General features: G+C 33.8%; 1 protein-coding gene across 2 annotated transcripts in view; it reads left to right on the top strand.

Moving 5' to 3' along the window:
• The window catches only part of LOC128985993 (ketosamine-3-kinase-like), a 28,145-nt gene extending 14,832 nt beyond the window's left edge, over nt 1-13,313 (top strand). For both annotated transcript variants that reach the window (XM_054406038.1, XM_054406039.1), the window contains exons 3-6: nt 2,190-2,243; nt 6,261-6,402; nt 10,117-10,291; nt 10,725-13,313. In XM_054406038.1, coding sequence (XP_054262013.1) covers nt 2,190-2,243; nt 6,261-6,402; nt 10,117-10,291; nt 10,725-10,788 — 435 coding nt within the window. In that variant the 3' untranslated portion in view covers nt 10,789-13,313. The remainder of the gene's footprint in view (nt 1-2,189; nt 2,244-6,260; nt 6,403-10,116; nt 10,292-10,724) is intronic.
• Nucleotides 13,314-14,899: the final 1,586 nt, after the last annotated feature.

The raw sequence follows: 14,899 nt of genomic DNA, 5'->3' as shown, positions 1-14,899 counted from the left end.
AGACGAGTTAGAGACAAGCTACGAACAAAAACACAAAATTAAATCTAACTTTTTTAGAAATTTGTTTTTATTAAAATATTTATATCTCGGGTTGTTAATACGGCCCAAGGCCTCTCTGGTGTTAAATTACTCAGTAAATGTTTGGCTTTAATTTGATTAATCACAAAATAAAATCCAACTAATTTAAAATGAGTCATATACCTTAATTTAACATTAAATTATTTTTACTGTATTTCAAAATGTATCTTCAGTTAAAGACATAATATATCCCCAATTAACTCCCAAAACTCTTTATAGTCTAAAATAATTCACCAAAGTATTGACTTTTATTTTAGCTATGGATTACATATTGGGAGTTATTTAGAATAGGGGATATCTGTAGCAAAGAAAATTTTCAAAATAATAATAAATTAATGTTCAATTAAATTATTAGGCCTACAACTTAAACTTTAAAGGATTTAAAGGAACTTAAACTGTTTCCTTTAAAAGTAAAAAAAAAAAATCACTTTACAGCCTCTTGTCTGCATTAAAGTGGTTTTTGATAAGTATTTAAAAATATCCTTCCTCACTTCTATTTTTGAAAACACTGTGGGTACACAATCAAGGTTCACTAAAGGTTCAGAATTTCCTCGTTTTCTATCTCTTCGATGAATAGGATCTTCAACAATTGGCTCTTAACGCTAATTGTGAGAGCAAAATCAATTTTAACACAGTCAGCAACCAACTGTTGAACTGAATAGAAATTGATTGAATAGAATAGATTGTTCTTAGACAACGGGCCTCCAAGCGATCGACGCCCAGCGACCATCGCTCGGCGATCATCGCTCTGCGTCAGACGCAACAGACGCGCCTTGGACAACGCACCTTTAGCTGTTTCTTGTAAAACCTTTTTTTAAAGTTTTCCATCTTTGATTTACACTTGTTTCTACTTCATTATCCTGCTCACTTTCCTCCAACACTTTTTTGAGTTTCAATCTGAATTCTTCACCTTTATTTGTTTTTAATACTTCAACATCATGTCTTTCATAAGATATTTCCAACTTGTTACCATAGATTTCCTTGTTTAACACGCTCACGTTGTTTAACGTTCACTGCTAAAGGAAATTATAAAGTCGAATCGTATTGCTAAAAAACTTTATTGTTGTATAACATTCCTTTTTGTGTCCTTACTAAAATACAATATTATATAATACGATCGGTATTGAATATGACGTCAAAAAGTTACCTCATACTAATGGTCAGTACCGACCCATCAGGAGCCAGAGTCAGAAAAAAAGGAAATGTCACTGAATTAATTATATATGTCAATAAAAATATATGTTCTGAAGATATATGTAGTCATTATCATAAAACAATCAACATAAAATAGCATATCAATTGATTGGAATTGATTATGACTTCATAATGTGACGTCATATACATGGGTCAGTGCTGACCCATCAAGAACCGGAGTAAAAAAAATTGTAATATTTAACAAAGATGAAAGATATAAAAAACCGGATTTTTTTAACCGGAAAGATTTTTTTTAAACCGGAGTAAAAAAAATTGTAATATTTAACAAAGATGAAAGATATAAAAGATTTGAAATGGTAATATTAATGAAATAAAATAGTTTAAAAGTTAATTGAATTGAATATGACGTCATAAAGCACACAGAAGTAGCACAGCGATGGGCGTTCACTGTAAGGTGGTAAGGTGGGTCAGTACCGACCCAGCCACCTTGGCGGGAGCGAGACGCGGGAACCAACTCAACGGTGAACAAAGCAAGTCACACACTGCACGCTAACGTGGTATAGGTCGACCTTCAACCGACGCTAGGCTCGCACTGAGCAACAGATTGATGCACTGCAGTGTGGGTTAGTACTGACCCGGCCGCGTGAACGATGCGACCGCCGTGGGTCAGTACTGACCCACCTGCAGCGAACGTGTTTACTTTTGCTTAAACTAAATAATATCTGACCTTATAGCGTTATTAAATAAAAAGTAACATTAGTTTAGCATTTAAGTAATTTTGTTTGTTATAAGTATCAATCTCTAAATGAATTTTAAATTTACAAGCAATAGGTACTTCACCTTACAATGTCATTCATCTTATCAGCCATTTATCAAGTATGTGGAGTTTGAAGCAAATTAATGTTATCTTAGCAGTTTCATAGGGAAAATTTTTGAATGGATACTTTTTATTTCAGTTATTCTTTGCGCAAAATCGACTTGATCACCAGTTTAGACTGCTGGAAAAAGAAGTAAGTAAAAAGTTCAATTAATTATGAACTACAGTTAAACCTCACTATGTTGATACCCGGTAACTCAACAGTCAACAGCTGACAGGGCGCTCGTCTAGCTGGCTTTGTGTTATACCCCTACCATGTAGCCAATTAGGTAGTATACTTTAATTTAGGATGAATCTAATTTAAGCTGGTAGTAGAAGAGAGATGAATTAAAAGACTAAGTAGGCCAAAGACATATATATTTTATGGTTCTCAAATTTCACAAAATACACTTTCCAAATAAAATAAAATACGCTCTTATTACTTCCAAATATTATACTAAATAATAAAATACTGGAAAGGTCTTACTTTAATCAGAGACACTGGGTTTAATGGTCAGAACTGGCACTAGCAGTTACCATGCAAATAGAAGTGGTACAAAGAAGCTACTGGACCAAGAAGTGGTAGTACCAAGAAGTGGTTGATATCTGTAATTTCTACAGCAACCACATTTAATAGACCATCATTTCCAGTGAACTTAACTGACAAAACTTGAATTTGTTATCTAGATCACTACCAACCTACAAAGTTAAATCTTTTAAAATCTAGGACACTATTTCTTAAGCTTACTCTAGCCAATCTATATATATAATTCCGTAAGTCAAATTTTTGTAAAGAAATTGTGAGTGACTGGATGGCCGTAGAAGGATGGGAGGGGTCTTATTTTAAAGGTCTTGACGTGAATTTTGAGGGAAAACTATTCATTTTTCTTATTTTTTTACCATAAATTCGCAACAGAATAAAACTTTTCCCATTAAAACAACATGGGGTTTAATTTGTTTACATCTTTTGAAATTATAACAGCTGTGCCACAGATTTGAAAACAGTGATCAATACACGCATTTGGTTTACTTTTAGCCAGTCAACTATGAAATGTATACTATAATAAAACTGAAATATTGAAGATTAGTCGGAAAAACGTCTGCATTCTTTGTTTATATTTAAATCATATACTCAAGTTTCATTTTTTCATGCTTTTACGTTATTGTCGTGTTAAAGGAGTAAACGACATAGAATAAATATTCTGTATAAATAATCAAAGAGTCGAAATTAAATCTAACTTCTGTTTTGTTTTTTTTTTAAATCATATGTTCAAGTTTATTTTAAATGATGTTGTTTTCTTTATATTTCTACACATTTTAAGGTTAAGGTTGTGTAAATATATACAACTAAAATAACCTATAAATGTTATTGGTTCTAAAATGGTGTATTTGCATTCCTTCGTAAGTAAATTTTTTTAGTGCAGTGAATATACAACGTAGAGTAATCATATTCGATCATACTTTTATAAAATCACCAGGGAAGATGTTTTGGTATGTAGGCTGCTGGATATATATTCTTTTCATTATAAGTACTGTAATTAATATGAACGCCAGGGGAATACCACAAAGGCGGGGAACAGTTCATAGGAATGACAGTGCGCGTAGGAGAGCAAGAGTAGATAATGACAAACTTAATCAAGATATGTTATAACCCCTTTTTAGGAGACCCATGGTAGACGAGAGAAATGAAACGATCCATGATGCAGGATTATTGGACCAAGAGTGCATTCAATGTAGTGCTCTTCATTTTAGAGAAGAACTAACGAATAATCATTTTATGACATGTTGCCATAACGGACTTATTAACCTTCCTCAGTCAAAAACTAATGTAGAACTTAAAAGTTTGTTTGAAGAGAGCCCACAACTGTATAAATTCATTCGACAATGCAACAGTGCGATGGCTTTTGCTTATTTTTCAGCCAGTAAGAAAGATATTCCAGGAAAAAGGGCCATACTGTTTCAAAATTCAAGGACAGATTTATCGTTCAATCTCAGATTTGCTGCCTCAACATGATGAAGACCCCGTGTATGGCCAATTGTACATTATTGACACATTAACAGCAACAGAAATTCGTCAAAGGCGTCGAGAAAATAGTGACTTAAAACCTGAAATATTGTCAAAACTAGCTGAAATTCTATTAGAAAATCCATTTGCACAAATTTACAAAAGAGCTTCGGAAGAAATGGATGTACAAGGTGACAGTGAATTAGAACTTAGGTTTGTAGACAGGATAAATATGGATCGTCGTAGGTATAATAAGCCTACTGCAGATGAAATTGCAGGCGTCTTCAATTCATCTGAAGGCGAACCTCCAATGAATTTTTAAAATTCCAAACAGGGAAGCTTTTATTTATCCTCATTAACCGCAAGACCAAAGCTACCTTAGTAAACCAGTATTTATTCACAAACAATTATATGTTTGCTGCCTTTTAATGTTAAACCACTGGAGTGATTCAAATTATTTATTGAAAATGACATCAACAAAAGCAAACAAAGAAGAACAACAAACTGGTTTTTACACAAAAGATATGGTGTAGGGATGCCTATTCTGACACATAGATAATGTTATTCTGAGTTTGTTTAAATACCGGTATTGCAAAAAGTTGTTTTACATTTGAGCTTTTTAGGGACTTATGTCCCTACAAGCCACTAGTGATTAAATAATTTAATTTTGTTTAGGTCATTTCAATTTACTTAATTTACCACGGTACAGTGTCTTACTATTGTGTTAGACTTTTCAAGGACGGCTGAAGATTGTTTGTAAGATTCTTTGAGATTGTTTACTCAATATGTACAAATACTCATGAAATTAATAAATTCATAAGTAAAAGTTATTTTAAAAAATAGTTGTTTAGCCTCCGGATTACTGTATTATACTTAAAATGGTTTAAAATACCTGCATATAGTAATCCTTTGTTGCTGATTTAGGCAACTAGTTTCGGTTCTTGTTTTGAACCATCTTCAGGCCTCAAGGTGTCAAGTGATCACTTCATTCGAAGGTCGTTAACAGAGGCCTCGTTAACAGAGGTTCGACACCTTGAGGCCTGAAGATGGTTCAAAACAAGAACCGAAACTAGTTGCCTAAATCAGCAACAAAGGATTACTATATGCAGGTATTTTAAACCATTTTAAGTAAAAGTTAGTCTGTTATGCATTCATTTTATTATCCATTAATAGTTTCAATGTTCTGGATAACTCAGCAACCCCCAAACTCGACAACCTCTGCGTCCACAAACTGCCGAGTTAATGTCAATTTACTGTAGTATGAATTTGTTGTTCTTTATTGTTAGATAACTCATAAAAAAATCTTAAATTTCATTTTATACTAGTTGTTCCAACTTTGTTTAGGATTTGATATAGCAAAATGTTTACATCAAGTTACTTTTCTGTATTAAAGCTTAAAAAGTTACTAATAGATTAAATAGGCCTATTATCATTTATCACTGTAGCAGTCAAGTTCAAGCATTTTTAATTTTCCACCTCATTGACACTTTTTCAAGATTTGGTCCTATCAAAGGTCTTGTTATGAACAATTTTTTACCTCATTTGAAAAATCAATATTGATACTCCATTGGTGGCTGCTCGGTCTAGAATCAGGCCTTCTTTAAATAATATGTAATATCAAATTTGAAGGTGTTTGTACTAGTATAACCTCAGTTAGTTTTTAGATTTTAAATGTGATACCAAAAGCTTTGCATGATCTTGGTTTAAAGCGAAGGCACCATTGAAATAATGAAAAGTGAGTGTTTCTGGGCACAAGTCCTGAAGCAGCATAATTTTGTTGACATCCTCTTCTTTGTAGTTGTAAAAATAAAGTTTTGTTTCCATCCAGTATATAAAGAATTGTTTTTAAGGTTTACTATTCCTTCCCTTTTATATACCCAACTTTCAAATTATTTAAACCCAATTAACTTACAAACTATTGTTTTTTTCTCTGGTGTTTTAACCGAATAGTACATTTAACACATTTAAAAGCTTATTCTTCAAGCCAACGGTTTAGAGAGAAAAAAAGAAATTGTGGACTCTCAGATGCAACAAGTAGAACTTTGGGAATATATTAAAATAGAATAGGAAACTTTTGTATGGTATAGTATATCAAGTGTAGTTATTTCTCAGTATAATGTAATTTTCATCAACATGTGTATAAAGTCTTTGTAACTTTAATCACAGAAAGGTGACAGGGAGGCAAATGAATTGTGGTCCAGACTTCAAATTGTGCTTCCTACCTTCTTTAAGGATTTAGAGATCAAACCCTCTCTGTTGCACGGAGATTTGTGGGGCGGAAACGCTGCTGAAACTAAGACCAATCCAGGTATGTCATTAAAACTGCTTCACTCTGGGCCTATGACAAATCTCAATGTTTGTTTTGTTTAAGGAAAGGCTCTAGGCCAGGATTTTAAATGGTAGAAAAAGGAGGATAGCAGCTAGCTTACCTTGAAAGTGTGGGTAGGCCATAGAACAAGTAGAAAAATATTTTGCACACAATATTTCGTCCCCTAAGGGACTTTGTCAAGTATAGAGAGAGTTTATAAATTACAAGATGGCTGCTGTCATGGCTGATGGCTGTTGTCAACTATGCAGGGTTGCCACATAGTCTCATTAGTCTATTTACAACTATGTACACAACTTTATATATACACACACACATATAATATTTTATATACAAACTAGGCCTATTATGTATTTAGCTAGCTGCTTGGACAGGTTTATCTTAGGTTAAGGTTGGGGGGAGTTCTGGAGTTGGTTATATACTGGAATGCCAGTTCCCACCTTCTTAACATGGAAGGGTTGCATTCATCCTTTGGAAGGGATTTTATTACTTTAGTTGTGAAGCAACTATCAAAGTCCATGTTGTGATTGTTGGCATGGATGGCCACAGGTTTTTCTTTGCCCGTTTTGACATCTTGGCGGTGGCCATTCATTCATTCAGTTGATATATTAGGTTTTCTGTAGTGCAGGTGTGGTGGCCTTTGATTCTGTACTCTGAATTATGAATATTGCTGGAAAAGGTAGTGACTGGCTTATGAATATTGCAAGTCTTACATCTGTTACTGTCACATGGATATGAGCCTTGGGGGAATGGTTCTGGTAGGTTGGTGGAAGGATTAGGTAGTTTCGGTCGGACGAGCATGTTCTTCAGGTTTGGAGGTTGTCTGTACACAAGACGGGGAGGTTCTTTGAAGAGATCTTTTGTTTGGCTGGAGTGTTGTAAAATTTTGAAACCAGAGCTTAGGAGATTGTTTATTTTTGATGATAGGCCAGGGTGGTAGGTTGTGATTAGGTTAACTGATTCAGCGTTCTTTTGCGGTTTAGGTTTCTGGTGTTTGAAATTGTTGGTGGCTGCATTAATTTGGGATTTGACAAGTGCAGGTGGATATCCTCTCTTCTCAAAGGCAGTCTGGAGCTTTTGGTTATAATTATGGGCATCCTCTTCCTTACTGTTGATCCGGAGGCCTCTTAAGGCTAGGCTGTAGGGGAGTGCACGTTTCGTGTTGTTCGGGTGGCAGCTTTCAAAGTGGAGGTACTGTTGGTGGTTAGTGGCTTTTGTGTGAACTGTTGTTGTTATGATCCCGTTGATCGTTTTGACAGATACATCTAAAAAGTTTATGGTAGTACTGTATCAGAAGTTTCCCATGTAAATTTAAGGGGGCTACAGTTATTTAGGTGGTTTAAGAAGAGTTCCAGGTTTTCACGACCATGTGTCCAGATTAAGAATATATCATCGATGTAGCGGAACCAGCATAGAGGTTGAAGCGTTTCGCTTTTCAAGAAGGTTTCTTCAACTTTCCCCATATAGAGATTGGCATATGAGGGGGCCATTCTAGTGCCCATAGCAGTTCCTTTTATTTGTAGGTAGTGTCGGTCTAGAAATTGGAAATTATTCTTTTCTAGGATAAATCTTGTTAGGTTTAGGATGAATGAGGTTGTAGGGAGGGTACCATTAGGCCGTTTCTGTAAGAAATGTTCTATTGCAGATATTCCATGAAGATGAGGAATATTGGTGTATAGGGACGATACATCAACAGAGACCAAGAGAGAATTATTTGGCAGGGGTTGGGGCACATCAGAAAGTTTTTCGAGGAAGTCATTAGTGTCTTTGATAAACGAGGGTAAGGTATGGACTATGGGCTGTAAGAAAGAATCGACATAGGCTGAGATACGCTCTGTAAGTGATCCACATCAAGCAATTATGGGCCTACCTGGTGGTGGAGTTATGTTTTTGTGAATTTTTGGAAGAACATAGATCTTGGGGGTATTTGGGCTATCTGGTATAAGCAGTTCGGCTGTAGCTTGTGAGATGTTGGATTTGGCATGGATTTTGATAAGGTTATGAAGTTCTTCGGTGAATTTGGCAGTAGGGTTTTCATCTAATAGGCGATAAGTGGAGGTATCGGAGAGTTGGTTTTCAATTTCCTGTATGTAGTCTGTTTTATTCAGTATGACTGTTGTGGAACCTTTGTCCGCTGGAAGAATCATGATAGAGTCATTTTCCTTCAGTGATTTAATAGCCTTTCTCTCAGTTGGTTTCAAATTATTATTTGAGTTGTCTGTGACGACTTTAGAAAAAACTTGGACTAGCTACATTCTGGACTAGGAAATTAATATATTGTTCTATTGGGTGGTCTGATGGAAGTGGAGGGGGATCCCAGTCTGAGGGTGGTTGAAATTTGTGTAGAGATGGGTCAGCTTTGTTGAGGTTAGACTTAGTTGCATCGTGAATTTGGCTGGCAAAGTAGTGTTTTAAGCGTAGGTTTCTGGCTAGTGTCATAATATCTTTGATAAATTCAAAGTGGTCGAAGGTTGGAGTGGGGCAGAAGCTTAAGCCTTTTGATAACACATGTTCTTCAATTGTGAATAATTTATGGTTGGATAAGTTGCAGATTTGTTGTTTTATTGATGAGGGATTATCTGCCAGCCAAATTCACGATGCAACTAAGCCTAACCTCAACAAAGCCGACCCATCTCTACACAAATTTCAACCACCCTCAGACTGGGATCCCCCTCCACTTCCATCAGACCACCCAATAGAACATTCAATTAACAAACTAAAGAATGATCTTTACATAAACCATGTTTAACAAAAAATATTTTTCCACTTAAAATACAACGCAATTCTAAAATACCCCCGCCGCAGCAAACCTGCAGACTAAGCGAATTTCCATTTGCCTGATTGGATTTACACTAAAATGTCTCCTTAATCACATTTATTCCCTATTTAAATAGAATCAGTTTAACACACACTTAGGTTTGCTGCAACAGGGAGGGTAAAAGTATTTTTTTATGTAAAATGTTAATAGTTAGTAAGAAATAAACACATTTTCCAAATTTGGGCAAAATATGTTAATAAACAAGAAAACTACAACAGTTTACTTATTCTCCATAAGAATAACATTATGAGAATTTTAAATTAACAATTTTTTGGAATTTTCTCCGTAACCATTAGGCGCATTATAACGCTTCAATATACTAAATTATTTCATTTTTTAAGCTCTACAAAACGTTTTAGAAAGAAATCGCAAAATTTTTTGTTTTTAGGTTCAAAAATGGGAAAAACCCATTTTTACCCCATAAAAGCCCCCATAAACCCCCGTTCCCATGGTCCGATCATGCTGGTTCGCGAACTCATTCGAATAAACGTAGGTTTACACCAAATTTCATCAAAATCGGATAATTTTTGCTTGAGTTATCGCGCTAACGGACACACATATATATATATATAAATATATATAAATAATAAGTATGGTTGTGATTAGGGCTAATGTTATATTGTTTCCAATTATTAATATATATATATGAATTTGAACGGATGGTGTTTTTGGCCTCTAGGGACCTCAAAACGAAAAAAAAATCGGTCCCGGGTCCAGGTCTTACCATGAGTACTACGGTAATAGCTTATTCCCTATATGGGAAATTCGCTAAAAGTAAAATTTGACATGTCGTTTGTTTGAGAAGTTTAAGTTTATGTGTTTTTTACTTATAGAAAACACATTAGTAAAATGAGCTATACACTTATCTCCTGTTTCAGTGATATTTGACCCAGCCACTTTCTACGGACATCATGAGTACGATCTTGCAATAGCTGGAATGTTTGGTGGCTTCAATCGAAGTTTCTATGACGCCTATCACAAAATTATTCCCAAAGCTGCTGGTTTTGAAAATCGCCACAAACTTTATCAATTGTTCCATTACCTCAACCATTGGTGAGTTAAACCAGTGAATAATTGTATAATAAATGAATATTAATGCTCCATCTACAAATAATTTAGGATATTGAATTGTTTTTATAAATTTGAATGCTATTACAGTAGTCTACGCCTTGTTAGGTCACTTAAAGTTGTAAAACTACATATTGTTTTATCATTTTAATGCAATTTTTCTGCATTCTGGGCTAATCCGAACAATTTGATCATCTGATCAGGGTCCTGCCCCAATTAATTTGGATTAGCGATACTCGGTTGTACTTGAAATGATTAATGTACCTGAAGCCTCAAGGAGTACTAATATCACTGTTGTACACCATTCATTATCCTTTAAACTCAGAATACAAATTTAACATCCATTATGAATTTCTTATCACACAGAAAAAAATGGAGTAACAGATTTCAAATATAATAGATAATTCTATTGTTTCAGGAACCATTTTGGTAGCGGCTACAGGGGCAGCACTATCTCTACCATGAAAAGTCTTCTCAAATGATGTCAAATCACAACCCTCAATTTCACGAACTAATCTAATACCAGTTCCAATTTTGAGGTGTTGTGAATTGTGACAAATTGTTTCAGTGGCCACTATTGTACATTTACCCATTCTCTTTACCATGGGAAACAGCTTTGAGCTATTCATTCAATGAAAATGTGCACTACATAACGAGTCTTTCACTGCTGTTAATTGTTTAATATTTGTATCATTTTAGTGGGCTATGCTTTAAAGAGTAATACCTAACATTTGAGTGTCATCTAAAATGACAATATATTTTTAAGTATACATGGATTTTGTATAGTTTACCTACACCATAGCAATCATTTTGTGGGTATACCCTAATTAATTATGAACCAACTAATTACATGTCCTTAACTTTGTTTTTAAACACCATGTGCTTACGGCTGAGGATAGTAGGAGGGTCAGAACTGGCATAGCAACTTTTCCTATACTTGACATTACCGCATGAACCTGGCAAAAATTAGAGGAAATGAATGTGTATAAAATTTTTTTAATTTCTTTTCCTTGTAATATCTTTGAGATATAAAACAGATTGTTAGAAAAATACTCTTCACTGTTACATGCAACATATATTTTACATACCGTAGGTTTTTAAAAGTTTTTATCGTTGATCTTCTTGAATAAGCAAGCCTTTGTCTAGAAAATAACAGACCATATAGTAGGCTTCGTCTCTGAATGCTGTTTGTTATTGGGCTGTTCTATGAGTAAATTTAGTGCATTAATATAACACGCACACAATGCAAATATCAAATATCCCATAAAGCTCATGTCTATACTTAAACTAAATTAAGAGTTAGCTTAACAATCGATACACAATAAGTATTGTGATGAGTAAAGAGTTATAGTAATCATAAAAATTATCTGTGTTTATTTGAACTTTATAATGATTGTCTCAATTGCTTGGGTTTCTTTAGATCAGTTTTCTCACTGAATGATTCCTGTGTAAAGTACTTACAGTAGAAACCTACTTATCGGACCTCAGCTAGTCTGACTACTTGCTTAATCTGACTGTGCCATCGCCTATTGGTGAAATGTCATTGCAGTTGTATTGTGACTATCCTGTAAATCGGATACCTCTCGAACACAGGGAACATCATCATCGTCTCACATGATCACGGTAACTTTATTGCTGTTATCTGCGATTGTGGCAGACTCCAGAATATCTCCTGTAGTGACTACATTATCTTTTGCGATCATAGAAAATTATTTATTGTCGGAAACATCATCATTTATTCCCAGAGCATGACAAAATATTGAAGGTCTCTCTTGACCACAGGATTGTCCATGATCACGGAAAAATCCTAGACAAATCTCACAGTAATCCTGAAAATGCTGCTCCCCGGATAATTAAACCCTTTTACTGTTCCTGATACGTCCCATATACTTCCCATACTACTTCCCATGATACTTCCCAGTCACGTAGGTGACGGATAAATGAGGTTGTACTATACTTTAAAATTGTCAATTTAAATTTGTACTTTTTATTGATGCTGCATTTAATTAAAGATGTCCTGTTAGTAGCTTTATTTCACTTTTTAATGGCTAGTTTTGAGTTTTTGCAGGGAAATATATGAGCTTAATATTACTACTAGCTTCTATAAAATTAGATAAGGTTTTAAGAGTATTGTAATTTTGGTTTTTGTAGTTAGCTTGACAGATCTAAAGCTGATGATTTGCAGTTGTGTACGATGTCAATAAAAGCCTATATAAATATATATATTATAATTTTGGCAGTGAGGAAAATCCAAGGTTAATACATAATAATCAAACTATTTCAAGAACATAGTAATGTGAAATAAACTTACTTGTGTAAATTGGAGACAGGTTTTGTTTATCTGCATTTAAATATACAAATGTAAAAACAAGTACTAGCTTGCCCTATAATAAACTCTAATAGCACTTCTAAACAGCATAAAAATAATTAACTGTCTAAGTAAAAAATAGAGATTGCCAAGTTTCAAAAAATATTGTTTGTATCTGTAGAAGAGATAAGGAGCTAATTTTTACAGAAAAAATGTACGTATTCAAATGCCTCCATTTGTGGTTGATATCAATGCAAATTAAAGAAACTAACTTATTATTTTTCAAGGAAAAGTATAGAATAGCTAAAGGTCTGTCAACACTAAACGCTTGTTTGCCTTTTAAAGAGCTATTCAGCATTTTTGTTAGTATCATAGCCACATTTTTATGGTGTCTTACATTCTATTATATGCAACCTAGACTAATAGATACCTTTAACAATCATGAACTCCCCTTATTTGTACATTTTAAAATGAATATTTATTTTTAAAACCTGTCTAGTTTTGTATTTTTTTTTTATATGTTGAGTTGGTGATATTTTAATGCTGTGATATTTTACTTTAACTTAAATGACAGTTTACTGTACATGAGTACTATTAATGAGGTACGCAGACTTTGTTTATTTTGTTGTTACCAGTATATTAAGTTTTATTGTTGTTCTTAAATATAACATATAACTTAATAAAGTAGGACTAAGTTTGTTTTTTGTTCCTCCTTCAGAAATTGTCACGTGACCCATAGATTTGGGGGGGGGGGGGGCACAACCAGAACACCATCCTACCGGAGGGTTTAAAATACCCCCATATTACTTGGTATAAATAACTTGTGAGTAGAGGTGCCACATTAGAAAGTAGAAAGAATGTATTTTTATTTGGATTTTTACTGTTGGTGCGTTACAAAAATTTACAATTTTGTCATGTGTGGGGGGGGGGGGCACATGCCTCCCTGTGGTATATGGTCCCATTTCTCAGGTATTCTGGTGCCTATCCAGTTGCTAAGTATAATGTCTACTAAAAGGACTACAGTACTTATATTTAATATTTGTATTCTGGGAGTAGTAGCGCATCAACTATCTGACATGAAAACTTCTTCAAGTTTTTCTTCAGTAAGAGATTACATTAAGTCCAGACCATGAGACTGGATCACCCACTTTATCCCTTAATAAGAATACCCCCACACAAAACCTGCAGACCAAGTGAATGTCCATTTACCTGAATGGATATTTACTATAATATTCCCTTAAAAAAATTTCAGGTTAATTTCCTATTTAAATAACATTCATTTTAAAAGAGCACTTAGACTTCCTGCTATAGGAAAGGTAATAAACTGTTTTTTATATTTTTTTTATTGAAATGTTAATAAAATTAATAGCGTAGTATATTAAACAAATTTGCCAAATTCCATCAAATATGTCCCTAAAAAGCAAATTACATCAATTTATTTGTTCTCCTTGAACAACATGACAATTTTATATTTAAAGTTTTTTTTCTGTAACACCGTTATCTGTAATCATTGATTTCTTTTTTGTGATCTTTACATGTACAACAACTTCAATACTATTTTTTTTGTTAACCCTACGAAATAGTTTGGAAAGAAAGTTTGAAACTTAGTATTTTGAGAGTAAATAATGGGAATAACCAATTTTTTAACCCATGAAACCCCGTTCCTATAGTAGGATCATGTTGGTTGGCAAACGCAAACCCATTTGAATAGATGTAGATTTACACGTTCCTACACAATGTAATCGAAATCTGACAGTTTTAACCTGGTTTATCGTGCTAACAGACACATATGTATATTTGAAGTGAATAGATGGTGTTTTTGACCTTTTTGACAGAAAGTAAATCGGTCCTGGGTCTAGGTCTTACTACGGTAACTGCCTTATGGAAAATTTGCTATAAATCATAAATGTTTATTTACCATGGATCAATTTACATGAAATAGCTTCCTCATACAATGTAGTCTGTACTAAGTACAATGTAGCTCTTAATACTGAAGAAAAGAAAAGTACAGATATTTGATAATCAAAAACTCTTACAATACTAAACAATAACAATTAACAAAAAAAAATTGTAATATGGATCATAAAAGTAACTTAGTTGCAGATTTTGGTTCAGTATGACAATTTCTATTGTAATTAATTACATCACAGCTCACAAGTATGTTGTCTTAAAAATTCAATTTTTAAATTGTGAACATATACTTATCAATTATATATTGTCATAATTCTGACATTACTTTGTAAGATAAAAAAGTATCAATCAGTTACTAGAGATAAGAGAATAGT

This window comes from Macrosteles quadrilineatus, unplaced genomic scaffold (genome assembly GCF_028750875.1).
Source record: "Macrosteles quadrilineatus isolate MER2022 unplaced genomic scaffold, UCM_ALF_1.0 Scaffold_2__2_contigs__length_208266976, whole genome shotgun sequence".
NCBI classification, from domain to species: Eukaryota; Metazoa; Arthropoda; class Insecta; order Hemiptera; family Cicadellidae; genus Macrosteles; species Macrosteles quadrilineatus.
The sequence above is the reverse complement of the archived record's forward strand: the minus strand, read 5'-3'. Positions and strand labels throughout refer to the sequence as shown.